At 44.1% G+C, this 27,904-nt stretch overlaps 2 protein-coding genes across 3 annotated transcripts in view; both read left to right on the top strand.

Annotated features, from left to right (window-relative positions):
* Positions 1-13,051, top strand: part of PSMD14 (proteasome 26S subunit, non-ATPase 14) — a 102,176-nt gene extending 89,125 nt beyond the window's left edge. For both annotated transcript variants that reach the window (XM_077883450.1, XM_077883451.1), the window contains exons 11-12: positions 10,065-10,127; positions 12,636-13,051. In XM_077883450.1, the coding sequence (XP_077739576.1) occupies positions 10,065-10,127; positions 12,636-12,734 (162 nt within the window). In that variant the 3' untranslated portion in view covers positions 12,735-13,051. The remainder of the gene's footprint in view (positions 1-10,064; positions 10,128-12,635) is intronic.
* Positions 13,052-17,454: 4,403 nt separating this feature from the next.
* On the top strand, positions 17,455-25,765 carry TBR1 (T-box brain transcription factor 1). Its single transcript, XM_077883653.1, has 6 exons — positions 17,455-18,441; positions 19,028-19,182; positions 19,540-19,661; positions 20,432-20,590; positions 21,668-21,729; positions 24,855-25,765. Exons 1-6 carry the CDS (start codon positions 17,750-17,752, stop codon positions 25,711-25,713), a joined length of 2,049 nt encoding a protein of 682 aa, XP_077739779.1. The 5' UTR covers positions 17,455-17,749; the 3' UTR covers positions 25,714-25,765.
* The last annotated feature ends 2,139 nt before the right edge of the window (positions 25,766-27,904 follow it).

The raw sequence follows: 27,904 nt of genomic DNA, 5'->3' as shown, positions 1-27,904 counted from the left end.
TAGTTTATGAACTTTTCTTTTTTTCATTTAATAAGTGTCTATTGAAAACCTGCTATGTGCCAGGCACTGGGGATATGGTAAGAAGCAAGAGTTGTCTTCACAGAACTTATTTTCTGGTAGGGAAAACAGAATAAACAAAAAAACACAGTATAAAAATATATTGTGATTGATGCTATAATAAATAAATAAGATGATGTAATGAAGAATAACTAGGGGAGATCACTTTATATGAGGATGTTTAAAAAGTTACATTTTGTAGAATCTCCTGAAAATATTTATTGTGGCTAAAATACATGTGGCCATAATATTTTCGTTCATAACTTTATTCTTTTACAATTCTGAAATTGAAAAAAAATACTTGAGCTATGACTTAAAATGTATCTTCTGTGTTGTAGTAGTTTCCAAGGGCTGTCATAACAAACTACCATAAACTGGGTGGGTTTTTTTGTTTGTTTTGTTTTGTTTTTAAATTTTTATTTATTTATTTATTTATGATAGGCACACAGTGAGAGAGAGAGAGAGGCAGAGACACAGGCAGAGGGAGAAGCAGGCTCCATGCACCGGAAGCCTGACGTGGGATTTGATCCTGGGTCTCCAGGATCGCGCCCTGGGCCAAAGGCAGGCGCTAAACCGCTGCGCCACCCAGGGATCCCTGTTTTGTTTTGTTTTTAAAGATTTTATTTATTCATGAGAGACACACACACACACACAGAGGCAGAGACACAGGCAGAGGGAGAAGCAGGCTCGATGCAGGGAGCCCTACATGGGACTCAGTCCCTGGTTTTTAGGATCACACCCCAGGCCAAAGGTGTTGCTAAACCACTGAGCCACCCAGGCTGCCCTAAACTGGGTGTTTTAAAACAAATATATTCCATCATGATTATCGAGGCTATAAGTCCAAAATCAAGGTAGTAGCAGGGCTGTGCTCCCTCTGAAGCTAGTCCCAGGCTTTCTTCAGTTTGTGACAGCTTAACTCCAATGTCTAACTAAGGTTAGGATTTCAACATATTGTGTGTGTGGGGGGGGGGGGGGGCGCGACACCATGATTCAACCCATAACATATATTTTCCAGCTTTCTTGACCAAAAACCCACATGAAGAATAGATTTTACATTTTGACCCAGTACATGCAAATGTATATGTGTGTATATAGCAACAAAAGTTTTATAAAATAATATTTACCCTTATTACATATGATACTGTTTTTTCCCATTTAACTCAATTTTATGGTTTCAATTATATATGCATATTATATACACATACATAGAGCTTACAACCCATTAATGTATTGATAGCCTGTAGTTTATAAAACATACAGATTATACACTGTTTTTTTTTCTTTTTTTTTTACAAATGTTTATTGGATATCTCCTATACAAGTTGCAGTGGGAAACAGGGATCTTTCCTTCCTTCATTTATAGGAAAGCAGAGTCAGTAAAAAATAGTTCACAAATGAACCAGAATTGGTGTGTTCCTTGACATACACAATTTGTCCACAGACCAGCTGTGTCAGTATCACCTGGGATCTTGTTATAAATGCAGGTGCTCATATCTACTGGATTAGAATCTACATTTTATCAAGATTTCCAGGAGATTTGTATACAAGTTAGAAGTTAGCAAACACTGCCCTAGAAAAGTCCAATCATACTGAAGTCCTGTAGAAATTCAAAGGCAGGGATCCCTGGGTGGTGCAGCGGTTTGGCGCCTGCCTTTGGCCCAGGGCGCGATCCTGGAGACCCGGGATCAAATCCCACATCGGGCTCCCAGTGCATGGAGCCTGCTTCTCCCTCTGCCTGTGTCTCTGCCTCTCTCTCTCTCTCTCTCTCTCTCTCTGTGTGACTATCATAAATAAAAAAAAAAAAAAAGAAAGAAAGAAATTCAAAGGCACTTGCTTTTAGTCGTGGGAGTCCTAGGATGCTGTCTTAGAGATAACAGCAATTTACTTTTTAAAGATTATTTATTTATTTATTCATGAGAGACAGAGAGAGTCAGAGACATAGGCAGAGGGAGAAGCAGGCTCCATGCAGGGAGCCCGATGTGGAACTTGATCCCGGGTCTCCAGGATCAGGCTCTGGGCTGAAGGTGACACTAAACCCCTGAGCCACCCGGGCTGCCCGAGATAACAGCATTTGAAGTAGGCCTTAAAGCTTGAATAAGATTGGACATACAGAGAAATGTTACCGTAGGCAAAATAAATGTTACGAGCAAAAAGAGGAGACAGAAAAGGCAAAGATACCTTTAGGAAACTGTGTTTGTCTTAAATATATAATCTATGAGGGTAAATAGGGGAGAATAGTTTTTTAAAGTTACTGAAATCAAATAACAGGGCCTGGACTATCAGGATAGAGTTATTTTGGACCAGGAGCATGATACACCCATAACCCGGCTCTAGAATGTAATTTGACAACAGTATAGGAGTACGCTGTAGGAGGAGATTTGAACTGGAGGTTTTTTTTTTTTTTTTTTAAGATTTTATTTATTTATTCATGAGAGACACACACAGAGAGGGGCAGAGACACAGGCAGAGGGAGAAGCAGGCTCCATGCAGGGAGCCCGACGTGGGACCCGATCCCAATTGCGGGACTCCAGGATCACGCCCCGGGCCGAAGGTGGCGCCAAACCGCTGAGCCACCGGGGTTGCCCCACGAAATGGAGGTTCTGTTTAGAAGCTTATTGTTACCTAAGCAAAGGGTATTAGGTACCTGTTTTACTGCAGTGGCATTGGGAACAGAGGCATCAGTAACCAAATAAAACATGGCACCCGTTGGATGGATGAAGTAAAAGGAGGAGGAGGATCAAGGATGAATTCAGGGTTCCCTGCCAAGGTGACTATAAGTATGTTAGTACTGTTAAATTTTTCCAATTTTTAGAAGTTGAAGGATTGAGAAAGGAGATAGAATTCTATTTTAAATAAGCAGTGGAAATATAGGGCTAAAAATTATGGTAGAGGCTAGAGCTTAAGATTTTGGAGACAGTTAAAATTGATTTTGGTTGTCACACCAAAAAGTAATATTTCTCTTTTTACATTAAACACATCTTACCAAAATAAATATTAGCCAAGAGACAGTGTATAAAATTTGCCACGTGTAGCAGGAAGTCTCTGGAGAGAGCTTAGATTTGAAAAAATGTTGATGGGCCCATACAAACAAATTCCAACAGAATTGGGTCTGGCTTTGAAGAGCATGCCCTGATTTATATGTAGTGTTCCAGCTGGAAATCTCGGTTGATTCTGGATTATAGGGGAAAAAATTCCTTTAATGTTTCTAGTATATGTTTTCATATTGTGATATTAAAGAGAGAGACGTAGTTTATCATACTTAGAACAGTTATTAACCTTTTATACATTAGTGACTTAAGTAATATTATTCAGCAGACTGTAGGAATGGCTTTCATTTCTCTGTAACATTGCAAGTTTAAGTAAATTCATATTGGTACCACTGCCAGGAAATAACCTATTTATGGTTACTGCTGCCCATCCACAGAAGTTTTTCCTATTTTACAGTTTTAAAAAATCTCTGTAGTACTCAAAAACTTGTAAGGTTTGGTTATAAAATGAAAACAATGTGTAAGCTGTGATATGAAGGAGTCCAAATTTGAGAATGTAATTCCCTCTGTGATTGAAAGAGAATGTGGTGGAGTTTTTAGTAACACTTAAAATATAAAAAGAAAGGCCCATGCTACCAATTCTTCGTAGTATTCTTTTTAATTGGTTGGTGTTTTAAACTAAGGTAATTACCGTTAGGTGCCAGTTAGCTCCTAAAGTGAAAGAAGATTAGAAAATAATTAAATTCCTTTGTCCCAACTTTTCTATTTCAAGTCTGAATTCCACACAGAGATTCTGCTTCATTACTAGTCATGATTTCCCTAATTACTGAACTACAACACCCACACTCTGTTATTCCAGATCTCCTAATTTATTCATGCTAAGATTGCATCAAATTTTAAATTATTGATAATATTTGATTGCATATTTGTAAGTGAATGTGGAAGTGAAAAATGAATTGTAGAAGAGTATTTTAAGAATAACATAGAGACATAAAAATTTGCCTTGTTTTCAAACATGTAGTCCTGTATATTCTGAGATGTGACAGTTTGCCTTTCAGATAGAAATAGTGCCTGCTCTGTAACCTGAAAGAAAATTCAGGTACATTTTTTATATATATATATATATACTTTTTTACATATAAAACATAATTATATGATTGCATTTGGTTTACTAGAGTAGCTATTTTAAGTAGGAAAATGTTTTATGCTAGTGCAATAAGATAAGAAAAACAAAATAAAATGTAAATATTGGGGAAACCAGGGCAGATTATCATTATTTAACTATGATAGGATATGTTTGCAATCAAACAGAAACCTAAGAGACTAAACTAGAAAACTGTTAGAATTGTTACAATAGAGAATTATGTAGGTCGTAACCAAGCAGTTACATAGGCTGAAACCAGTTGAAAAATATAATAGGCAAATCATGTCACAGCATCCAAAATTGCAAAATACTTAGAAATAATTACCATAAGAAATAAATGTATAAATGTGTATGACTTATTTGAATAATACTAAAAACAATTGTGAATAGATTCCTTTGTTTCCAAATAGGGAGATTCAATATTGTAAAGCTAATGTCAGGTTTTCGAAAGATTACTTTAATGCTAGTAACAATATCAGTGAGGTTTTAAAGTTTTGATAACTTGACAGTAAAGTTTATCTGCAATAAAAATAATAACATTTATTGAATGCTTGTTAGGAGTCAGACTGGGAGAAAATATTTGTACTGGTAACAGAGAAAGGGCTAGTATCCAAAAACTGTGTAATATCCAAATAATCCCTATAAAATTGTTTTAAAAATTAATTTTTGGACAAAACAGCTAGAAAACTGAAGACAAATGGCATATGAACATGGGAAAAAAAGTTCAACCTTATTAAATGGTCAAAGAAAAAAATTATAAGTAGAATTTTTTTTTTCTTTCAAATATAAAAAACAATTTGGGAAAATGCGTCACTGGTGGGTAAGTAAAGTGACATAACATTTTTGGAGGCCATCTTTCAATTTTAAATGCATATAAGTTTTTAACATGTTCTCTTTTAAAGGTTTATTATGAAGAATAAAATTCTACAAGTACCAACTTAGAGAAATATTTACAGCTCGCTATTATATAAAAAATTAAATTGTAGAACAATATGAAAAGTTCCTACTGTCTTACCTTCTCTTTTCAAAGATACCTATCTCACATTTATCTCAACATACTATGTTGATAACACTGTCTGCTCAAGGGTGGAAAGTAGGGGAATGATATATTTTAGGTAAATCTTAAATAATTTTCAGTTTTTGCATTAACCGGGTGTTACTTCTTCTAAGATTGTGTTAGCTCAAAGAGGCAATGGTTTCCTCAAGATAGAAATGTAGGTCTCTTGCAACTCAAGGCCAGTATGAAACTTTGAAGTCATCATGGACCCAGATTCCTTCCTTTTTTTTTTTTTAACTTTTGGTAAAGATTTATTTATTTATTTGAGAGAGAGCATGCACGTGAGCATGTGGGAGGAGGTCGCAGAGGTAGAGAGAATTTCAGACTCTGAGCTGAACACGAAGTCTCACACAGGGCTCTGTCTCACAACCTTGAGATCATACCTGAGCCGAAACAAAGAGTCGGAAGCTCAATGGACTGAACCACCCAGGTGACCCAAACCCAGATTCCTTCTATCTTTTGCTCCACTACCATTATATTGGCTTCCATCCTGTAGATATCCTCATGATTCAGGGTCATTGCTAGAGCTTTAGCATCCCATCTGAGTTCCCAGCAACAGGTAAAAAAGGTAGGGCAAAAGCGGGGAATACTTCCCAGCTAAATCAGTTCCTTTCACAATCCTTTTCGTAAGTCCTACCCAGCAGCACTTCTGACTATATTTCATTGGCAGAACTCAAGTGGACACACTTTGCTTTGAGAAAGGCTGTATAGTGTGGTCTTTTACCTAGGAACATCACTGTCTTTAATAAAATCAGGGTTATATTACCAAAGAAGAAGGGGAAGAGAAATGTTGGGTAGGCATCAAATAGATTCTGCCATAGAAATTTTTCCAACAAGCTGAACTATAATTTCTATTATGTGTGCATATGCAAACATAGGATCTTTATTATGTGTCCCTGTTTTGTGTAATTACACTTTAAAATTGAATTCCCTGTAAGATTTTTAGAAAGAACTTATGCGCTATTCAGGCCACTTATTAAATCATGGATTTGGCTTAATTATTATTCAGGATGTGTCATTAAAAACTAATCTAATCATTTCCTAAATTGTCATGAATGTTGCTTCAAGGTCTTTGGAGATAGTACAGTTGAATTCACATTGCTTATTGGCCGTATGGCTAAATGTGTCTGCATCAGTCTTTGTGTACGCTCCATTTTTGTATATTTCATTCTGCATCGCAGTTTGAGATTTATAGACAAGAAAAGCCCAAATATGAGCTCCTTGAAGAGCAAAAACTATCTTATTCAGAACGAGTGATTATTAAATATATAAAATGAAAATTCTGCTGTTGAGGACAGGTATAGAATGTACTGGAATGTTATAAGCTATTCCAAAAGGAGAGTTAGAAATATTTTTTTTATAATAGAAGTATTCCTGGAATTAACATATAGTTCCTTAAAAGGAGGGGGGTGCCTAATTTCTGCATAAGTAAAATGTAGATTAACTACTTCACTGGGATGTTTTAAGGATTCAGTAAATTAATATACTGATAGTGGTAGGAAAACCAGTTTTATGTTCTCCATACTTACACATCTTATCCTGTCTCAGATTTCTAATTGTTTCATGTTTGTTAATTTTGCTTTCCCAAGTACGTTTTATAAAAGTCGTTTCTTTAAACTCATTCTCTACCACCTTAACCTAGTAATGTGATTTTCGGTTATATAGTCATATACTAAGATTGACTTCATCGACTTCACAGAAAATCAGGAAAGAAGTGAAATGCATTATCTTAACATTCACTAGTGCAGAGCGTGTTTAATGGTGAAAGAAATTACCATATTTTTTATGGTAATTTTTAGAAATTTAGAAAGCATGTCCTTAAATGGGAGCATGGCATGTTATAGAGTGAAGAAATTTAACATTTCAAAGGAAAAAGAAGCCTCCCAAGGACCAGAGAAGTAGGAAGTGGAATGAGAGACATGACATCATAAAACCAGAGAGGTTAAAGGATTAGAAGAGAAAACAGGTATTGGAGAAACTCTTAAAGGTGTTCAGAAAGTTCAAGAAAATGGAGTTTGTTGAAATTTACCTGGTGGAGATCCTTAAAAAGGTGTTAATGAAGTGCAGAGAATCCAGTCCGTATCTGTTGAAGGGAAAATTAAATGGTAGAATTTGAGATAAAGGTTTTCCATTTAAGAAATTTGACCATTACCAGAAGACAGAGAATGAAGTTAATTGGGTTTCATAAAAGCCTCTTTAAGATGGGGGTACGTCTGATGGGATTATGATAACATAACAGACCAAATTCTAGGAATTTCTTAGAACTGTGCAGACCGTGCATGATGGGATAGCCATCTGGGGGTCTTTGTTGATAAACTGTTAAAAACGTTTCTAGTGTGAATAGCCACAAACATTTTCAGTGCTTTTTTGTTGGTTGAGTAAACCGAAGAGCATGAATGCAAAAGCAAAATTTGATGCCAAATCACAGAAGTTGCCATAAACACAGAAGTTCCCCTAGTGAGGACACTGCCTGTGCCTGAATTTCATTTGTTTCTGCTGCTACCATTTCTTAATTTTTCCTGGTGACTAGCCAGATTAGAACTATGAATGAAGACTGGTCTTGCGCAGATGGTAGATGAGATATAGGTGACTTAGGTAAGTGAAGAAAATACTTAGGGGTTCGATGTGATGATCGGGTCTGATCTGGTCTATCTTAGAATGAAAGAGATGTGCTTATTCTTTGTCATGGGGGTTTGCAACCTTAGTATATGCCTAAATCTACAGCTGCTCCTCATTTTCCAGATGGCATCTATGGCTGAGAGTACTTTTTACCATCTGCACTTCTCAAAGAGTTTGTGAACTCTCTCTTTTAATTATTGGAAATGGAAAAACTAATTGGTAAAGTGGTTAAATGATGTAAAAGATTTTTAAAATTAAGTTAGAGCTTTTCACATTCTATTTAACCTTTTAAATAAGATCAATGCTTTAAATGCTTTTTGACTTCCATCTTTGCATACCTGCCATCTTTGATATTTGCAGTACTCCAAAATACTTTGTAATAACTATTTTGTCTATTGACTGACATTTTGAGTCAGATTCCAAGATTCTTACCTCCCTCCAATACCATACTGTGTTTTTGACATGAGCATAGAGCAACTAACACTGAATGAATGCAGAGTACAAACTTATTTGAATCGTTCCATTCATCTAATAATGTTTTCAAGTCGGTAAGGTATAGTCTCATGATTTGTAAAAGTAATTGAGAAAAACTTTTTAGGTGTTGCTCATGTTTCTATATATGTAAAGCATTGAGATAGCAGGAGGAGCAATTTCCCACTTAGGTAATACTTTTTTAACTAGCTGAGCATAATAGGAGTGACATCTGACTCTGAAAATGAACATATTCTCTAGAATTCCCTAGATTTGGACTGTTATTAGCTTTTATTTTTCCTTCCAGTTTTATGAGTCATAAATGTATTTTCTTAATGATGTGTTGTAAATAAGTATCCTCTAATAATCAGTAGTTACAGTACTTATTCACCATCTTTTCTCTTTAGGCAGGTTCTACTGGGGAAAATTCTCTAGATAGTTTGTCCATTTATAAAATTAGACACTTGCCATCTTTGCTCATTTTCAAGTTCTCTGTTTACAAAACTATTAAGAAGGTGTGAAATGCAGCCAAACTTCCCAGTTTATGGGAAATGTCTGATGATTGCATTTCCTACATGTTCATTGTTCACACATGAAGAAATTTGGCAGCTGCGAGATTATTAAGTTTAGAGTATCCAAATCTAACCCTCGCTGGGATTTTGGTTTCCTGCTTTCCACCCCCACCATCTCACCCCTTTTGTAATCATATTTGTGGTAAGTGCTGTGGTGTTATTTCTTAAGGTTGGTGATCCTTCAGTTTTCTTTGTTTTCCATTTATTGGATGCTATGCATAAATCCTAGACCAGGAGTTCACCTGATAGAGCGCCCTGGCTTCAGACAGAAACATGCCCAAACTCCTCAGGAGGTTCCTTCTAACAAAGAGGTTTGATGGTAGTACCATTGTTGATAGAGGGAGGCAGTGATGGTAGCTAATCTAAATGCTGTCGTTATTTTGTAATTACTTGCTAGAAGATTTATGGTCATACACAAGATTTTATAGCTAACTGAAAATAGTAGAAAACAGTTTGTATATATTGTTGTGGTTGATTGAATTTTACTTAAGTTGGCTTTTAATCCAAGTTTTTTCCTGTTGAAAACTTCAGATGACTGTTTCTTCATGATTACTAAAGATCAGTTAGGAAAAGTGAGATTTTTTTCTGAATACATGTAGAGTTATGAAGGGAGAAAACCATATGATTTGTTAAGTGGATCAAAAGTCAGCAGCTTTTTTGATCCGATTAGCTGCTGATAGTTAACCGATAGATGGGTGTGCACAGGTTCAGGTGACAAGAAAGAGAAGACAAAGAAACGGGACTGGGGCAGAGGTGTGATGAAAGTAGGGCATGGAAGAGAAGACAGAGTGGACTGCTTATCATCAAGGTGCCATAAGCAGCTGCCTCAGGTACTGCTCTCCTCCACTGTAGCCATCCCTCAAAGAATTCTTTCGTAGTTTCCAGATGGCTAATACTACCATTTGGTGATCCAGTTTGACATACTCGATGTCTTTTACGTATTTCTGAAGTCTGTTTTCAAAATGATGGTGGTAGTAGTTTTTATGACACTGAAGGTGATTGTGAAGATGAGCAAACTTGCTTTTTTGTTTCATGAGTCATTTGAATAAAAGGTTCTGTGAATGGAAATTATGATCACCATTGCCTTCAGTGAGTATTCTGCAGTGGGAGAAGTAAATTTAGAATTTGAAAGTCTGTCCTTTGTGTTTCATTCACAGGCTGTAGAAGAAGAAGATAAGATGACACCTGAACAGCTGGCAATAAAGAATGTTGGCAAGCAGGTGAGCTATACCGTAATAGGTTATGCAGTCGCATAATAACGTGCTCTTGTAGAGTTAAAACTGTTTTAGGGCCAGTGTAATTTTTTTTCCTATTTGTTCACTCTATATTTTTCTTTTGTCTTGTAAATATGATGTTAATTTTAAAGGCCACTGAATTACTTGATGTCAAATTCTCTTTGCCATACATCGTGAAGTCACAAATAGATCTGAGAGATACTATCTTTAGTGAAAACAATTTACTAGATATACATTAGGAGACTTATGTCCTGAGTTAGTTTTTAAAGTATTATTTTCACTTCAAATAATATTATTAGTAAAGATAACAGAATGGTAGATTTATTTCATATGTAAGTTTTTTTAAATGATACAATTTGTCCATATGTAGGCTTCAGTATGTAGGTAGTGTTCCTGAGAAGGCTGAGAGCCCCCTTGGATTATAGCGAGTGAGGAGAAAGGGTTTTAAGTATTTGCTCTTTCACTTTTCCAAGATGAAATATATATTTTAGTTCCTATTTTCTGAGGGTTGGGGGAACACACCAACCAATTAAAAGAATCTACAGATTAATTAGACTGTTTTTTAAAGAATGTTGATTACATTTTTTTTCATTTCATGGAACATGGTTATCATATTGCTGATGTTGGCAGAATCTTGATATTTCAGATGCAAGACACTAAGCTGTCTTTGCTTTCAGCCATCCTACCATATGCTCTGATCCCATCACATCTCACAAGCTATGTAGGTTTGGGCCAGGACCATTCTTGGATGGGAAATCTCTAAGAATCACCCAGCTGCCACAAGAAGTAATGTAGATAACTGAGGGAAGTGTGTTACCAATTCACTACAGAACCAGTTACTCCCAACAGAGCAGTAGGGGCAAAGGTCTGACTTAAATATCATACTTAGTAAAATTAAATCTCACTACACCCTGAATATTACAATTTAAAAACAGCTAGAACACTACCCAGACAAAATGGAGTATGGTTCATCTTATTCTCTCATCCTGTGTGATCTGATCCAGTTACCTTGCTTTTTCCCACTACTTATTGTAGTCTAATATAAATTATTAGATCTCCGACTTGGAGCCTTGCACTTTATAGAACTCACTAACTGTTTTTGCAATAAATGACTCTGAGGCTACGATGTAGATTTTATTTAACAGCAACAAATAAAAGGTCTAAAATAAAAATGAAGCTGAAAAATATGTAATGGGCAAAGTTGAATAATCTTCAGAATCATTTTTTAAAATCTAGTACTTCACTGGTTTAGCCTATTGCGTGGCAAAAAGCAAAAGCTGTCTGTAATGGAATCAGATCACTGTCTTTTTCTCCTGCCAGTCTTTCTCAGACACTTTCACCTAAAGTGTCCTAAGGCTTATTTTCTGAAATAAAGAAAATTTAATATGTGGTCTAGTTACTTGAAATTATTTGTAGCATGTTGTATCTCTGGATTGTTTAAGGAAATCAGGTATGTATTGAAATTGTAATTTAGAAAAGAACAGCCAAGAAATAATTCCATTGATGAGCATTTGTTTAAAGTAGGAGTCTTGGGTATTTAAGCAATACCCATACAAAAATAATGCTTTAATTGAGAGTTTTTTTATTGTGTGCAATATATATATGTATCTTTTTTTTTAAAGCTTTCACATTTAGCTGAAATACTTCATTCAGCTCAGCCTTAAACATAAATATAAATTAAGCATTCTAATTTAACTTCATTTATTACAGTGCTATTTTAAGCCTCATTTTTAACTCAGACATTTGAAATACAGATTCGATCAGGTTTCAGTTAAAAGATTGTACCTATATACTTTTCTGTGATATACTATTTTTTTCAAAATAGTTGCAGGAAATATGTATCCTTACCATTATTTCATACATATTATATACATGTAAAATATGTATATCTTAACATTGTATTTAAATTTTTAACAACACACAGTGACTTTTGATCCAGGAATATTTCCTGAGCCATTTAAAGCACCTTTTCTGAAATATCAAAATTGTACAGGAATTAAATTTAAATTAAAATTACAGAGGAAGTGATGAGAGAGAATTCACATTGAACTCTCACCTATTGGTATGTTTGTTTCGAGTAAAGAACCCACTCAGTCAACAAATATGAATGGCAGAAAATATGCATGCATACTTGGGCTTATGCACACTTATAAATGCTTATACTTTGTTTTTAAAAAATCAGATGCTGCGCCTGTATAGAATTCCTTGTTACTCTTTGTAATTTCTGGTCCAGAGTCGTAGCATTGATTGTGTAAATCAGTTTTTCATTGTGTAATCTATTATTTTATCAGGTACTTAATTTTTAAATACATTTAGAAATCCTGAGAATATAACAATATATTAGGAAAGTAGGAAAGTTAAATTGTAAGATAAATATAAATTTAGGTTTGGCTTTCTTTACCACTTTCAACTATTTACACTAAGTAATTCTTCTATCAGTAATGTGGTTCTTTTTTCTTTTTCTTTCCTTTCTTTTTGTTTTTTTTAATTTAGGACCCCAAACGTCATTTGGAGGAACATGTGGATGTCCTTATGACTTCAAATATTGTCCAGTGTTTAGCAGCTATGTTGGATACTGTCGTATTTAAATAAAACCATGCAAAAAGCTATTGGTGATACTTTCAGCGTATATTCCTCTATTGTTCCTAATGCTCAAAATCAAGGGACCTCTGAAGGTGTGTTTGGTTAAATGTAAGACATCTGGCATCATTTGCAGCACTGTAACACCTTCAGTCTCAGTTGTGCAATTACTTCTGTTTCTTTAGTCAGGGTCTTTGCAGATTCCAAAGTTGTATAAGAATACATCAAAGTGGACAAATTTTGTTAAGATCCCATTTAATATTTGAAGAAATCAGTAACACAAATATATTTTGATTGTTGCTTACAAAATAAAATACATTTACAATCTATGTCTCCTGAGGTTTTTTGGCACTGGGTGGAATTGACAGAATAACATTTGACAGTGCTCTAGAAATCTCACACAAAGATATGTTTCTCTTTGCAATGTAAGATCTGATAACACATAAAACATCAACGTGATAACAAAACTTCACAAATGTAAAATGATTGCCATTAAGGAGTTGTTGCCCCATTAGTGAGTAACCCAGAAAAAATGTTGACATATTTTATATCGTATAGTCAGTATCTTAACATATTATACTTTCCAGGGTTTCAGAGGAGTATGTTTAAGAAGAAAGAGGGGACAGTGTTAATTGAGACTTTATTATTTTTTTGAAGAGTACATTCTACCAATGCTGAGATTCCCTGGAAGTTGCCTGCTCCAAAGTCCACTAGACTTTATCCGCTAAGACAACCATAGGAGGTATATAATCTCTTCAAAACAAATTGAGAAAAGTCACCATAATGTGAATTTAATATCATGAGCACATAAGAAATAATTTTGTTACTGTTTTCTCTCATCTTTCTCAAATTAAAACTATGTTTTCTGATAAAGACAAAAATTTGACTAATGGCCCCTTTAACAGATGACCTTATCCCTCAACCTGTTTCTAACCCGACATACATGAGTAGCTGCCCCCATTGGTACTCATGGCACAGCACCGTTCTTGGGTACAGCAAGGAGTATGCGAAAACATATGGAGACAGATTTAATTCTTATGTGTACCCTTTGTGAAAATATGGTAAAAATGTTTGTTTCTAAGACTTCATTAAAAGAAGGTTTTACTTGGGGACTTGGAATTTAGATTTAGCCTCTTAGGTGGTAGGAGTGACGTGATAGACCAAATTACTGTCCTGTTTGAACAATTCTAGGCTCTTATTGGTTGCCTAATGAATAGTTACCAGAAACTAAAAGAAATGGCTTAAATTCCCACCGTGTTTCACAGTCTCTTTTTTGGTGAAATAAGAGGTGTTCTGAGCATTTGCTTGTCCTGTGGCTTTTTCTTTTATATATAGTCATAGTATGTTTTATGTAGGACATGTAATATGTATTAATTTAATTGTTGACATTACAACAACTAACCATTATAATTAAAATATAAGTGGAAGTTAGCAGAAGTTTTCCTTTTGCCTAATTTAACCTTGTGTGCAGACTTTTTTTTGGATATGTGATTTTTCCCTTTACATAAAGAGGGTTCTATGATTTATTTCACAGCTATTCATTAGAGCTAGTCAAGATTTCTTTCCTACAATATGCCCTCAGAAGAAGGCCTCAATAATCTAAGGGTTATTCTCAACATTCCATTTGGAAAATTTTTTTGTTTTTCATCTTAGTCTCCTGAAAGCATCTCCTGAGAAGGCTTATACAATGCCTGCCTTTTGCTCTTAGTTGATCACCTCTCACCCTGGACTCCTCACAACCAGCACTACCTTCTACTTGATTCATGGTGGAGACCAATGAATTTCAAAACCAGGAATCCTCCTAGCAAAAGCTACATTTTCTTTTGAGATTTGTAATCAATCAAAATTAGGATCCCCTGAGTTTCAATGAACACTTTTGTCCTGGAAGGTACACCTATTCTAGCAGCAGCCTGGTGGCTCGGGTCCCGTTAGGCATTGAAACCACTTACTTAATCACTAGCTCAGTTAGGTGTGTATGTACTTACGTGAGCATCCTCACCCATCTATTATGCAGTATTAAAGCAACACAAGAACCTGAACTCCCGCTTGCCCCTAATGTAGAGATGCCCCTGCTTTCCTCTTAGACTAACATGAGGCCATTGGAAGCTCCAGTCTCCCCATGCAGTGTGATCTGCCTGGACCAGGAGCAGCGGGGTCTTCGGGGAGCTCATTATATATATACAAAATCCAGGCCCTCGCTTGAGACCTGAATCAACAATCCAGAATCCTGGTGTGGTTCATGTGCACTTTGAACCCTGAGGAGCCCTGCTGCACACAAGTATGGCTCAAGAGCAGGTGTGCTGATGTTGAGGAAAGTGAAATTTCCCTTTGGAGCATATATGAGTTCCTGTAGGGAGGAATCGCTGAATGTAGTACAGATAATCTGAGGTCAATGCACATTTATCTCCTCCAATTCCTCAAAAACTGGAAGGTGCACTCTATCCCTTTTCTATACTTTAACATTTCATTTTTGCATTCTTCATTCTTTAAAAAGTTAATTCAGGGTGCCGCGAATGAGAAAGCTTCTAGGGCCCAGGTGCAGTCTCGCCTTTTTTGCCATATACTTAAGGCTCTCGTCCCACTGAGAAAGGCGGTGGCGGGTGGGAGTGGGAGGGGGGGGGGTGACCTCGGAAGCAGGGGGCAGAGGGGCGCTCAGAGAGAAGTTAAAGACGGAAAGGAGAAAACAAGAGTAGACAAAATTGGGCAAAAACCTCTCAGGAGAAATGATGGTGGAGGGTAATCCGCAGAAAACCCCGGCGTCAAATAGTGCCCCAGCTCTGTCCCCTCCCCCGCACCCCGAGGCCTCAGCAGCCAAGGCCCTGCCTGTTTATGAAGCTTCGTGGCCAGGCGCGGAGATTCGCTTCCGAAAGGGGGAAAAAGAAAAAAAAAAAAAGGGTCTGGCTGCATTTCTCCGAGCAAACTGTCTGGACATCTGGTCCCCCGCTCGCCCGGCCCAGGGCCGTGGGCCGCGGGGCCTGGCTGGCGGCGCCGGCCGGAGGCCACAGCTGGGACCCTGCGCAGCCCACTCAGGCCCACTGAGGCAGCGCCCTGGCGGGGGCCAAGCCCGTGTGCCCGAGCCCGGGAGCCCCCGCGTCCCCAGCGCCGCTCCCCGCCCGGAGGCGCCGAGGCCCGGGAGCGCGGGCGCGCCGTGTGCAGGGAGGGCTTCGGCTGCCCGGGCGCCCCCGGCACGGCGTGTGCCCGGCCCCGCGCCCCGCAACCCCGCGCCCCGCGCCCCGCGCCGCTGCCCCCACGCTCCCCGGGCCTCGCGGGCGGCGGGCGGCGGGCGGCGGGCGGCCTGGGCGCGGGGACGTCAGACAATGCGGCGGCCGGAGGCGGGCAGGGCCGGGAGGCCGCGGGGAGGCCGCGGGGAGGCCCGCGGGAGCCCGTCCCCCCGTCCCCCGGCCGCCGGCCCGCGGCCCCGAGGCGCCGCCGCGCTCCCGCCCCGGCTCCCCGCGGGCTCGGCGTCCCGGGCAGGGCGCCGCCGCGGGGAGCGCCTCGGGCGGATGCAGCTCTCGGCCGCCGGCCCCGCGCGGGCCGCTGCCCCTCCGGAGCCGGTACCGGGGATTCCTTCCGACATCTCGGGGTCGCTCTGGGCCTCGTGCTACTCATCTGGGCCAACATCCTTTTAAATCGGGTATTTTCTCTATTCCTCCGTTGGAGCCTCCTCGTTTTAAACTTACTGGTATGGGTTGTTTTTTTTTTTCTCCCTCCCCTCCAGATTATATAAACGGTACACACAGGCGCGCACACACACGCACACGCGTCCTCGGCACCGACCCCCGCGCCCACACCGCTTCCACTCCGCCCCCGCAGATGAGCGCCGCCCGCGACCCCGTCTGCACCGGGGCTCGGCCCGTCCTGCCCTGGCGAGGCTCCCGGGCCCGGCCGCCGCGCCAGCACCTCGGAGCCAGGGGAGCGCAGCGGCCGCCGCGCACGGCGCCGGCCCCCGCCACGGGCTCGCTCTGCACATAACCTGCAACCGAGCTCGCGGATAGAGTATTTAGCAAAGACCCCGTACACATCACTGCAAACACATTAGGGCGCTTCGGCCCGACGGCTTATGATTATTTCAGAACTTAAAAAAGGTGATCGTGGATTGTCACCGTGTCTGTGCTGGAGCGAGGAGCCGCACCTTCCCGAGGTGGGCGGACGGTGGGTGAGCCGCAGCGTCTCGCCCCCCGCCCCCCGCCCCCGCCCCGCTCGCCGCCGCTCTCTGCCGCACAGATTTATTTATTTATGTGTGTGGATAAAAAGGTGTGCGTGGTGGGGGGGGGGGCGGTTCGCCGGGGACCCGCAGGACCCGCTCACAAAGGACTGGCTCAGGTGTTCTGTGCTTCTGTATTAACTGGAAAAGACAGACTCTGGAACTTTTACAGGGCGAGAAGAGGCCACCGGCTCGCGCTTTGTATACTTTGCACTTGAAATCGTTACATTCAACTGAATATTTGGCTCATTCAGATCCGAAAAGTCTCCTAGCATCATCGAATTCCCTCCTCCGCCCCTCGGCTCGAGAGGAGGGAGGTGGTGGTGGGGGGGGGGGGAAGGTAGGAAAATGTTTAGTAAATTGCACATCTTTGAATCTTCCTAAAGCAGTGGTCACAAAGCTTAAAGGTGACACAACAGTGCTCACGTAAAGCCAACACACATTCCCCACCCCACCCACCCCCCCAAGCCAACAATAAAATCATCCCCTTCAATTTGCCATGATCGTCGCGACCAGGAGCCAGGTGATTATCCTAATTAATGTCTATCTAATTAAATTACTGTCAGCAGTTAACCAATGGCAGGAGCCGTTTCATCGGCTGCACAAGCAGCAAGATCAAAAGTGAGCCTTTTCTGATTGCTGCATAGTGTCAATTGGCCAATCTCTTCTCCCAGGGAAAAAAAAAAAGTAAATCAAACCTTTGAGAAGCATTTGCTGGTTGAAGTGCTTTCTGTCTAGTGAGGGGGTCTGTGGATTTCTAGTTTATGATAAATAGGACTTTAAAAACCAGGGACAGGAGGGCGAGTGTTCAGGTTCTAGAGCTATGCAGCTGGAGCACTGCCTTTCTCCTTCTATCATGCTCTCCAAGAAATTTCTCAATGTGAGCAGCAGCTACCCACATTCAGGCGGATCTGAGCTTGTCTTGCACGATCATCCCATTATCTCGACCACTGACAACCTGGAGAGAAGTTCACCTTTGAAAAAAATTACCAGGGGGATGACGAATCAGTCAGATACAGACAATTTTCCTGACTCCAAGGACTCACCAGGGGACGTCCAGAGAAGTAAACTCTCTCCTGTCTTGGACGGGGTCTCTGAGCTTCGTCACAGTTTCGATGGCTCTGCTGCAGATCGCTACCTCCTCTCTCAGTCCAGCCAGCCACAGTCTGCGGCCACTGCTCCCAGTGCCATGTTCCCGTACCCCGGCCAGCACGGACCGGCGCACCCCGCCTTCTCCATCGGCAGCCCCAGCCGCTACATGGCCCACCACCCGGTCATCACCAACGGAGCCTACAACAGCCTGCTGTCCAACTCCTCGCCGCAGGGCTACCCCGCGGCCGGCTACCCTTACCCACAGCAGTACGGCCACTCCTACCAGGGAGCCCCGTTCTACCAGTTCTCCTCCACGCAGCCCGGACTGGTACCCGGCAAAGCGCAGGTGTACCTGTGCAACAGGCCCCTCTGGCTGAAATTTCACCGCCACCAAACGGAGATGATCATCACCAAGCAGGGAAGGTAATGCTACATCCCCGGCAGTCGCTGCTCCAGGCGCGGCCCGGGGGCAAGAGCGCCGGGTTGCCACCGCCCCGGGAGCGCTGTTTTGGGGTCGGGAGCGGAGCGGAAGGCGCCCCGGGGCGCCCCGGAGTTGGCTGGTGTTGGAAGACGGGGACGTGGAAGGTACAACCGCCGCGGTGATGTTGGGAAGGGGGTTCCCGCCCTAGAAAGGTGGTCGGAGAGCCGGCCGGGGCCGGAGAAAGGCGGCGGAGAGGGCGAGTCCCCGGCCTGCGGCTGGGCCATTGCAGGGGCGCCTCCGTGCCCGCGAGCGGGGACAGGTGGACGTGCGGGGCGCCGGCCGCGCTCCCCACCTGGGCAGTGACACCTGCCGACTCCCCGCTCCGGCGCTCCCGCCGATCTCCCCGACTCCAGCCCCACTTCTTTTCCTCCCCCACCACCCCTTCTTTAACCCAGCAAACATTCGCTCATCGACGCTGGAAGAACAAGTTTTGCTTTGCTATCTGGCGCCGCGCTTCTTGCATTTAATCTTTAACATTTATGTGTTTTTTTTCTCTTGTTTTCTACCCCCCCCCCTTAATTTAAATAGGCGCATGTTTCCTTTTTTAAGTTTTAACATTTCTGGTCTCGATCCCACGGCTCATTACAATATTTTTGTGGATGTGATTTTGGCGGATCCCAATCACTGGAGGTTTCAAGGAGGCAAATGGGTTCCTTGCGGCAAAGCGGACACCAATGTGCAAGGCAAGTCCTTCCAATTAACACATTTTCCTGACACTTATTTAGGTGAGAATGATTAATTAAAGCCTTTGTGGACTGGCTCGAGAGACTTTTAAAACGATCGGCCAATGACTTCTAAAAGGAAACGAGGGGGATAAGGGGACAGACTGAGCCGCGAGAAGGGGGAGGATTATGCAAAAGCTATTTTAATCATCTCCAGTTAATAGGAAGAAAGCGAGGCCTAAAAAATCCCCAGCTAATGGGCCTCACTGTGGATAAGGTGTGTGTGTGTGTGTGTGTGTGTGTGTGTGTCCTAGGCGGTGAGGAGTTGGGACTGGGCAGTGCCCCGGGCATATGTAAACAACGTATTTGTTTCTCTAGGAAATCGGGTCTATATGCATCCGGATTCCCCCAACACGGGGGCTCACTGGATGCGTCAAGAAATCTCTTTTGGAAAATTGAAACTTACAAACAACAAAGGAGCTTCAAACAACAATGGGCAGGTCAGTGGCTCAAGCGCTCCTCTCCCTCCCTCTCTCCTTCCCTCCCTCCCTCCCTCCCTCTCTCCCTCCCCCTCCCTCTCTCCCTCCCTCTCCCTCTCCCTCTCTCGCTCTCTCTCTCCCTCTCGCTCTCTCTCACGTCCCTCGCTAACATCCAGTCCATTACTTTAAATCTGCAAGAGAAACTGGACATATGTTTCTCTGCTTCACTGAAAAGACTCTTTAAAAATTCTATTTCCACCCTCCTGTAGAGTCGCTCTTGCCCTCCCTCCCCCCCGCCCCCCCCCCGCCCGATTCCCGGGTCCCGACCTCCCCAAGTGCTGTACAGATACTTGGTGGATTTGAGAAGGAAACCCACAGGCTCTGGGGGTGTAGGAATCTTTGTTCCTCCTCGAGGGAGGCCGGGCGGATCGGGAGGCCTGAGCACCAGCAGTCGGGGTCGCTGTGCTCCGGGAGGAACCAGGGCTGCTGTCCCGCGGCCGGCCCTTGCAGCCCGGCGGGCCCGCGGTCGGGGGGCCGGGGCGGCGCGCTCCAGCCCGCCCTGCAGCCCCCCGGCCCCGCAGCCCCCTGGCCCCCTGGTCCCCGGCCCCGCAGCCCCGCAGCCTCCCCAGCCTCCCCAGCCCCGCATCCCTGCAGCCCGGCAGCCCCACATCCCCGCAGCCCCGCAGCCCCGCAGCCCCCCCCAGCCCCCCAGCCCCGCAGCCCCCCGGCCCCGGGCGCTGGCCCCGACCCGCTGACGCGCCGCCCCGCGCTGCCCTGTGTCCGCCGCGCAGATGGTGGTCCTCCAGTCCTTGCACAAGTACCAGCCCCGCCTGCACGTGGTGGAGGTGAACGAGGACGGCACGGAGGACACCAGCCAGCCCGGCCGCGTGCAGACCTTCACGTTCCCCGAGACGCAGTTCATCGCCGTCACCGCCTACCAGAACACCGACGTAAGGAGGCCCGGGCCGGGGCGCCGCGCAGGCCGAGGCTGGGCCGGGGCAGCCCCCCGGGTCCTGGGCGGTGGGAAGCGCCTCCGACTCGCCCGGGCGCGGCTCGCGCGGGCCACCTGGGAGGGACCCAGGATCTCCAAGGCCTCTTCCTTGGGAATTTTAATTTAGTTCTCAAACTAGAACAGATTTAAATCTGCTTTTTCGTTCGTTTTATTTTTTTCCCCCGAGTCCTTCTTCCCTTTAGAAAACAAGCAGATTTTCCCCTGCATTTTATTCTTGGCAAGCTGTGGCATTATCCCAAAAAAAAAAAAAAAAAAAAAGAGAGAGAGAAAAAGAAAAAGAAATTTAAAGTCTCAGAACTGATGGCTGAAATAAACAAATATATCGATTTTTGGGTGGTCAAAAGAACAGACACATTCACATATCCAAAAAGTACAATAAATCAAATTCCCAGAAGCCGTGGGATGAGTTTGTTTTGTTTTGTTTTTTCTTAGCACTTGAACCTCTTTAGCTTTTCCAAGTTCACAAAGACTTATTTTACTTCTGTTGATTTGACTACTGGGAGTGACAGTGTTGTTTTTTTTTTAACTCAAATGAAAGTATCAAATATGAAAATATGCATTTATTTTAAATTAAAGCTGATTTTAAAATGCAGCTATGAGTTCTTGTGGTTGTGAATCAGAAATGATAAACGTTTTGAAATGTGGTGAAACACTTAAAATAGGCAACATTTGAGGATACATTCAAGCGCCCCTTTTAAAGACTTTTATCCTTTTGTATCAAGCATTTTTAAAAATGTGCATTTGCACTGACTTAGAACATATGGGAGAGCTAATTGAGAGCAATCCTTTAATGTTAGGCATCATTGATTTAAACATGTTCCTCATAACTTTCATGATACGTTCTCTTTTTTCCCTTTCTATCCATTCCCTCAAATTTTTCAGGCAGGGAAACCTTGCTACTCAATGACACCGTGGACCCTAAGCCCCTGTAAAAAATGGTGCTATATTCGTAAGTGTGTAATCCACCTACATAGAAGGTAAAATCTTCTTAATCTTTTCATTTTGTCTTTTCTAGATTACACAATTGAAAATAGATCACAACCCCTTTGCAAAAGGATTTCGGGATAATTATGACACGTAAGTAATTTTGCTCGTTCCTTCTAAAATAGTTGCGGAATTGGGCTTTAGGTCAAAGGTGGATTGTTGTGTACAAGGCTTTTGGAAGCTAGAGTGTGTGCAGATAAGGCTGTTTCCAAGGTTTTTCCCTTGCCTTTTTATGGGCTCCCCTTCTTTCTGGTGACTTTCTGACTTGGTACTTTTGTGGTTTTGGTCAAAGATTTCCTCCACTTATTTTTATCTTTCTTATGAATTACAAAGTTGTTGGCGGGCCTCTGGGGCTGGCTGGCTGGGGAAGCTGCCCCGGTTCCTGGGTGCGGGAGCTGTATGTGGCGCTGCAGATGCTCAGCTCAGATTGTCTGTGTCTGAAACCGCCCGATTCTGCCGGAAAGTGCATGTGGCTCTGGCAGTTGTTACATTCTCCTTGGCATATGTGACTTTTATTTACCCATTTCCAAGTTTTGTGTAATGGCTTTTCCTGTGCAAGTTTACTATGGACTGAATAAAAATGTGCACCCACCATAGGCAAGGTCATGAGCAGAGCCGCTGTTACAGTTATTTCAGGCTTCGGGAAGGACCCAGGTGCTGTTGCTGTGTATTATTTACAAGCTTCAAAAGAAAAATATTTCCTTTTATCCTTTGCATCTAGACATGTTTTAATTAGATGTGTTGGTACCCTTTCTTCAGGCCTCCCTTACTTATCTCCGTTTCTTTCCTATCAAAATGATGTTCTCTGGGGGCAACAGGAGATATAAACTTTGTGTTTTCTGGGCTTGTTCTAGCATTCTTGCTCAGAGTTCATATATAGTGCCCAAAAGTTCAGATGGTGCTATATAGCAAAATCTAAATCTGGATTGTAGGGATTCCCCTTCCCCCCCCTACTTTTTCTCTGACCCTGAAACGGAAGGGTATATAGTTTTTAACTTCATGGCTTGCATTAAGTGTGTGGGATACAGCTACAAAGTTGAAGTTGTCTTTGACCAGAAATAGATCAAATTTGTGGAGAATTAGACAAGTGGCTGCTTCTATTCCATCTCCAGGTAGATAACAAACTTCCCTCCTGATATTTTTATAACAAATTGAAAAGAGAGTCATTGATATTTCTGCCTATCACCGTCATGTGCCTCCCTTAAAAGTAGTTTTGAGGAAGCAAGCCTCATCAAGAAGATTACCCAGAATAAAACCTCAGCTATTCTAGTCTTCACAATCTAAAAATGTGGACCCGGCACTGTGGAAAGTGTGTGGCCCAGGAGACCAGAGATACTGGTCTCTGTACGAGGGGGTCTTGTAGGTTTTGAGCTTTTAATTCTGTTGCGAACATCTGTTCCAAAGCATTTTATTTTGCACAAATCAATCCGGTGATCCCAAGTGTGTTGGGACCTGGATGGGCATCTAAACTGTACCTTTGGCAGGCTGCTTTTTTCTTCTTAAAATATTGTAGTGGTAAACAGAGAAGATATTTGCACCTTGCTGGCTATGTTCCCTTCCTGCCTCCCTCTACTAATTTGAAGCTAGAATTGACTTTCAGGAGGGAGACTTTGTGTAGTAAGCAGAATGGACCTGAGCAACAGCATTACCCTCACCTGCCTTCCCCTGGATGGCTGCTGTAGGAAAAGCCACTTCTTTTTGGTTCTTAAACTGTATTTTCCATAAAAGCTTCTTTATCTATACAGATGAAGGCCTTAGTTTTTAGGGGTTAGGGGAGAGCAGAATGGCTCATGCCACCCGCACTTCCCCCCTTTTATGCTGACTCTTTGGGCATGGCTCAAACGTGGAGAAACAGAGCAATAAGAAAGAGTTCAGGGGGACCAGAGGGGATGCTTGGCCACTCACCAGGGAATCTCCTCCCCACAGGATTAAGGTCTGACAAGACTGAGGCTCTCTCTCAGAACAGTGTGTTGATTAAAGATTAAAACATTTATGTGTGAGCTAAATAAAAAGGGAGGCATGTGTCTATGTGTAGGAGAAAACACTTCTACCAATCTCTGGTTCTCTCTCAATTCTAATGGGATTTTCCAGGCCCAGGGCCTAGAGTTCATCTTTATTTCACCTAAGGTGATTCCCAGTAACCCAATTACTGTCTGTGGGCAAGTTATCTAACTTCTCTTTTCCTCAGTTTTCTCATCTGTAAGGTGGGAAAATAATGCTGCATAACCGGGAGGACTGTTGTGATGGTTTACTAAATTACTATGTGTGCAGTGGTAGACAACAGTGCCTGGCACGGAGTCAAGTTGTATAAGGGTTGACGATTCCTGGTGGGAGATTGCTTGGAGGAGGTGGTTGATGATAAGAGTTTGGCCCAAGAGACGGGTTTCGGTGTCTTTTTGTTTTCTTTTCTGGCCTGTGTTTTAGAAATCTAAATAAGAAGATTTTACTTTGTCATTTATTTATTTATTTATTTATTTACCAGTAATGGTTCACAAGCCAGGAAAAGGTCAGAGTAAAGAATACTTTTTTTCTTGGAGCACTTGGCTGGCTCCGTCAGTAAAGCCTGCGACTCTCTTGATCTCGGGGGCGACTCTTGATCTCGTGTGTCAGTTCAAGCCCCACGTTGGGGACGGAGCTTACTTTACACACACACACACACACACACACACACACACACAGCAGCATGCCTTTTCTCTGTAAAAGAATTTTGTTGATGGACGACTTTGCTTCCAAGTCGTCACTCTGGTTAGCTACTGGTGGAGGTGGTGGTTAAAGGATGTCGCGGGGGAACGATGGCCAGTAGGTACGGTGGAGGCTTCCAGCCGCACCCTCGAGGGTCAGGCGGCCGGGGAAGGCCCGTCTCTGAGGGTCACTCCGCCGACCGCCCGCGTGCGTGTCGGTCGCGAGCCGGGGGTCCCGCTTAGGGGCGTCGCGCGGCCCCGCTCCCCGCGAGCAGCTCCGTCCGGGCGAGGGAGGCCTGCGGTCGCCCAGGCCCCCGGGTCCCCGGGTCCCCGAGCGGCCTTCCCCGCGGCCTGCGTCCCGCCGGCCCGAGCGCCCGGCCCTGTGCCCCCGAGCCCGGGCGGGCCTCGGCTGCGCAGCGCGGGGCCGGGGGCGGGGGCGGCGGCGGGGCCGGGGGCGGGGGCGGCCCCCCGCGCGGCCCCCAGGGGACCGACCCCTCCGCCACCCCTCGGTTCTCTCTCTGTCTCCTTCCCTCGCAGGATCTACACCGGCTGCGACATGGACCGCCTGACCCCCTCGCCCAACGACTCCCCGCGCTCGCAGATCGTGCCCGGGGCCCGTTACGCTATGGCCGGCTCTTTCCTGCAGGACCAGTTCGTGAGCAACTACGCCAAGGCGCGCTTCCACCCGGGCGCGGGCGCGGGCCCCGGGCCGGGCACGGACCGCAGCGTGCCGCACACCAACGGGCTGCTGTCGCCGCAGCAGGCCGAGGACCCGGGCGCGCCGTCGCCGCAGCGCTGGTTCGTGACCCCCGCCAACAACCGGCTGGACTTCGCCGCCTCGGCCTACGACACGGCCACGGACTTCGCGGGCAACGCGGCCACGCTGCTGTCCTACGCGGCGGCCGGCGTGAAGGCGCTGCCGCTGCAGGCTGCGGGCTGCACGGGGCGCCCGCTCGGCTACTACGCCGACCCGTCGGGCTGGGGCGCGCGCAGCCCCCCGCAGTACTGCGGCGCCAAGTCGGGCTCCGTGCTGCCCTGCTGGCCCAACAGCGCCGCGGCCGCCGCGCGCATGGCGGGCGCCAACCCCTACCTGGGCGAGGAGGCCGAGGGCCTGGCGGCCGAGCGCTCGCCGCTCCCGCCCGGCGCCGCCGAGGACGCCAAGCCCAAGGACCTGTCCGACTCCAGCTGGATCGAGACGCCCTCCTCCATCAAGTCCATCGACTCGAGCGACTCGGGGATTTACGAGCAGGCCAAGCGGCGGCGGATCTCGCCGGCCGACACGCCGGTGTCCGAGAGCTCGTCGCCGCTCAAGAGCGAGGTGCTGGCCCAGCGGGACTGCGAGAAGAACTGCGCCAAGGACCTGGGCGGCTACTACGGCTTCTACTCGCACAGCTAGGCCGCCCCGCGCCCGCCCCCCGCCCGCGCCCGCGCCCCGCGCCCCGCGCCCCGCGCCCCGCGCCCGCCCCCCGCGCCCCGCGCCCCGCGCCCCGCGCGCGGCCCCGCGCCCTCCTCCCCGCCGCCCGCCTCGCGCCCCTCGCGCCCCTCGCGCACCGGCTGCAGCGAAGAAGCACAGGTCTCCGAGTGCGACTTTGACCTTTCTTTGGTTCTGGGTTTGGTTTTGTTTTCTGGTTTTCTGTTTTTGTTGGTTTTCGCACAGCAGTGTCTGCAGTTCGCACACCGGCCTTCCACTTGGCTGTTAGACCTTCTTTGGGTTCTCCTCCTTGCGCCCCTTCCGTGGAGTCACGCTCCCATCGAGCCGCCTCCTCCTCCCTCTCGCCTTTTTCTCACCCTCTCCTTCTCTCTCTCTCTCGTAATGAAACTCTTCACCCCTAGGAGACCTGGGCAGTCCTGTCAGGCAGCAGCGATTCCGACCCTCCAAGTCTCGGCCTCCCCATTACCCGTAGGATGTTGACTCTAGAACCTGGACCCACCCAGCGCGTCCTTTCTAGTCCCCGAGTGGATGGATGGATGGATGGATGGATGGTAGGGATGTTAATAATTTTAGTGGAACAAAGCCTGTGAAATGACTGTATATAGTGTTAATTTACTGTAACGAATGGCTAGTTTTTATTTTCATCGTCAAGGCACAAAACCAGTTCACGCTTCACCTCTCCATTCTCTTCCTTTCTTTGCCATCTTCTCCACCAAACCCCCTCCACTTAAAAAAAAAAAAAAAAACTACCTTGTGAGATAATTAACAATATCCTAAGAGGCTCTGGAAACGTGAAATACTTGATAGATAATGATGGGTTTCTCACTTCTCCTCAATCCGTTGCATGAAATAATTGCTCTGTGCCCTAATGCACACAAATAGCTAAGGAGAATCCGACCAAACACCTGTAAACGATAGGTGTCTGCTCCCAGGAAGTCCATTAAGTGGCATGATGCCTGCAAAGCAAAGTTAACTGGAGTTGTATGTCCCCCACCCCCCCCACCCCCGCCCTCCACCCCCACCCCCGACCCCTACACCCCCAATAGAATAGCTCGACATCAGCAATATTATTTTGCCTTATTTGTTTTTCCCCAAAGTGCCAAATCCATTACTGGTCTGTGCAGGTGCCAAATATGCTGACAAACTGTTTCTGAATATCTTTTCAGTCCCCCCTCCACCTTTATATGCTGTAAATCTTTGTAATGAATATTCTACTAATGATATAGATGACTGAATTGTTGGTAACTATAGTGTAGTCTAGTGAAGATAAATTGTGTGAGTTGTATATTTTACTGCATTTTAGTTTTGAAAATGATTTCCCTGCCACCTAGAAACAGCTGAAATTTGACTTCCTTGGGAAAACACTTAGCATTAATGCAAGTAAGACTGGTTTTTCCGCCCCCCCGCCCTAAGTCTTGTTATATTTGATAAGGAGCATTAATCCCCCTGGAAATAGATTAGTAGGATTTCTAATGTTGTGTAGCAAACCTATACTTTTTTTTTTGTATTTTAAAATTAATGTGAAATATGCATCATACACAATATTCAATCTAGATTCCAGTCCATGGGGGGATTTTTCCTAATAGGAATTCAGGGTCTAAACGTGTGTATATTTTGGCTCTTCTGTAAATCTAATGTTGTGATTTTTATATTTGTTTCGTTTTGTCTGTGAACTGAATAATTTATACAAGTACACACTCCATTGAGAAACGTTTTGTTTTTTGCTCGTTTGTATCGTCTGTGTATAACAAGTAAATAAATCTGGTAAAACGCTATGGTGTTTGAAAGCAGTTTACAGTTTGAAAATACTTTATTATAGGTGATTACTTTTAAGGGTTAAGGAAGAATAGCCCGTCCCCACTCGAATATGGGGCAGTCTGTTTAATGGGAATCTGCCTCCCATTTCCCACCTAATTTTGTTTCCTAGCACTACCAGTAATTTTATTTATAAGTAACGTAGTTCCCTATGAGTCAAGTTTCATTTTGTTGCACTTACTATTATCATTATTATTATTATTTTTTTTTTTCAGGAAAATGTAGGCACTTCCTCATCGTAGCTCTCTGATTTTCTCTGAAGTAGGAAATAATGTGAGCAGGAAAAGGAGGGACTTAAATAAGGAGTTGAGAATTTCTTTCCATTTCACAGGCGGGGAGG

This window comes from Canis aureus, chromosome 34, assembly GCF_053574225.1.
Source record: "Canis aureus isolate CA01 chromosome 34, VMU_Caureus_v.1.0, whole genome shotgun sequence".
Classification (NCBI taxonomy): domain Eukaryota; kingdom Metazoa; phylum Chordata; class Mammalia; order Carnivora; family Canidae; genus Canis; species Canis aureus.
Note: the sequence above shows the minus strand (reverse complement) of the source record. Positions and strands in the feature narration are given on the sequence as shown.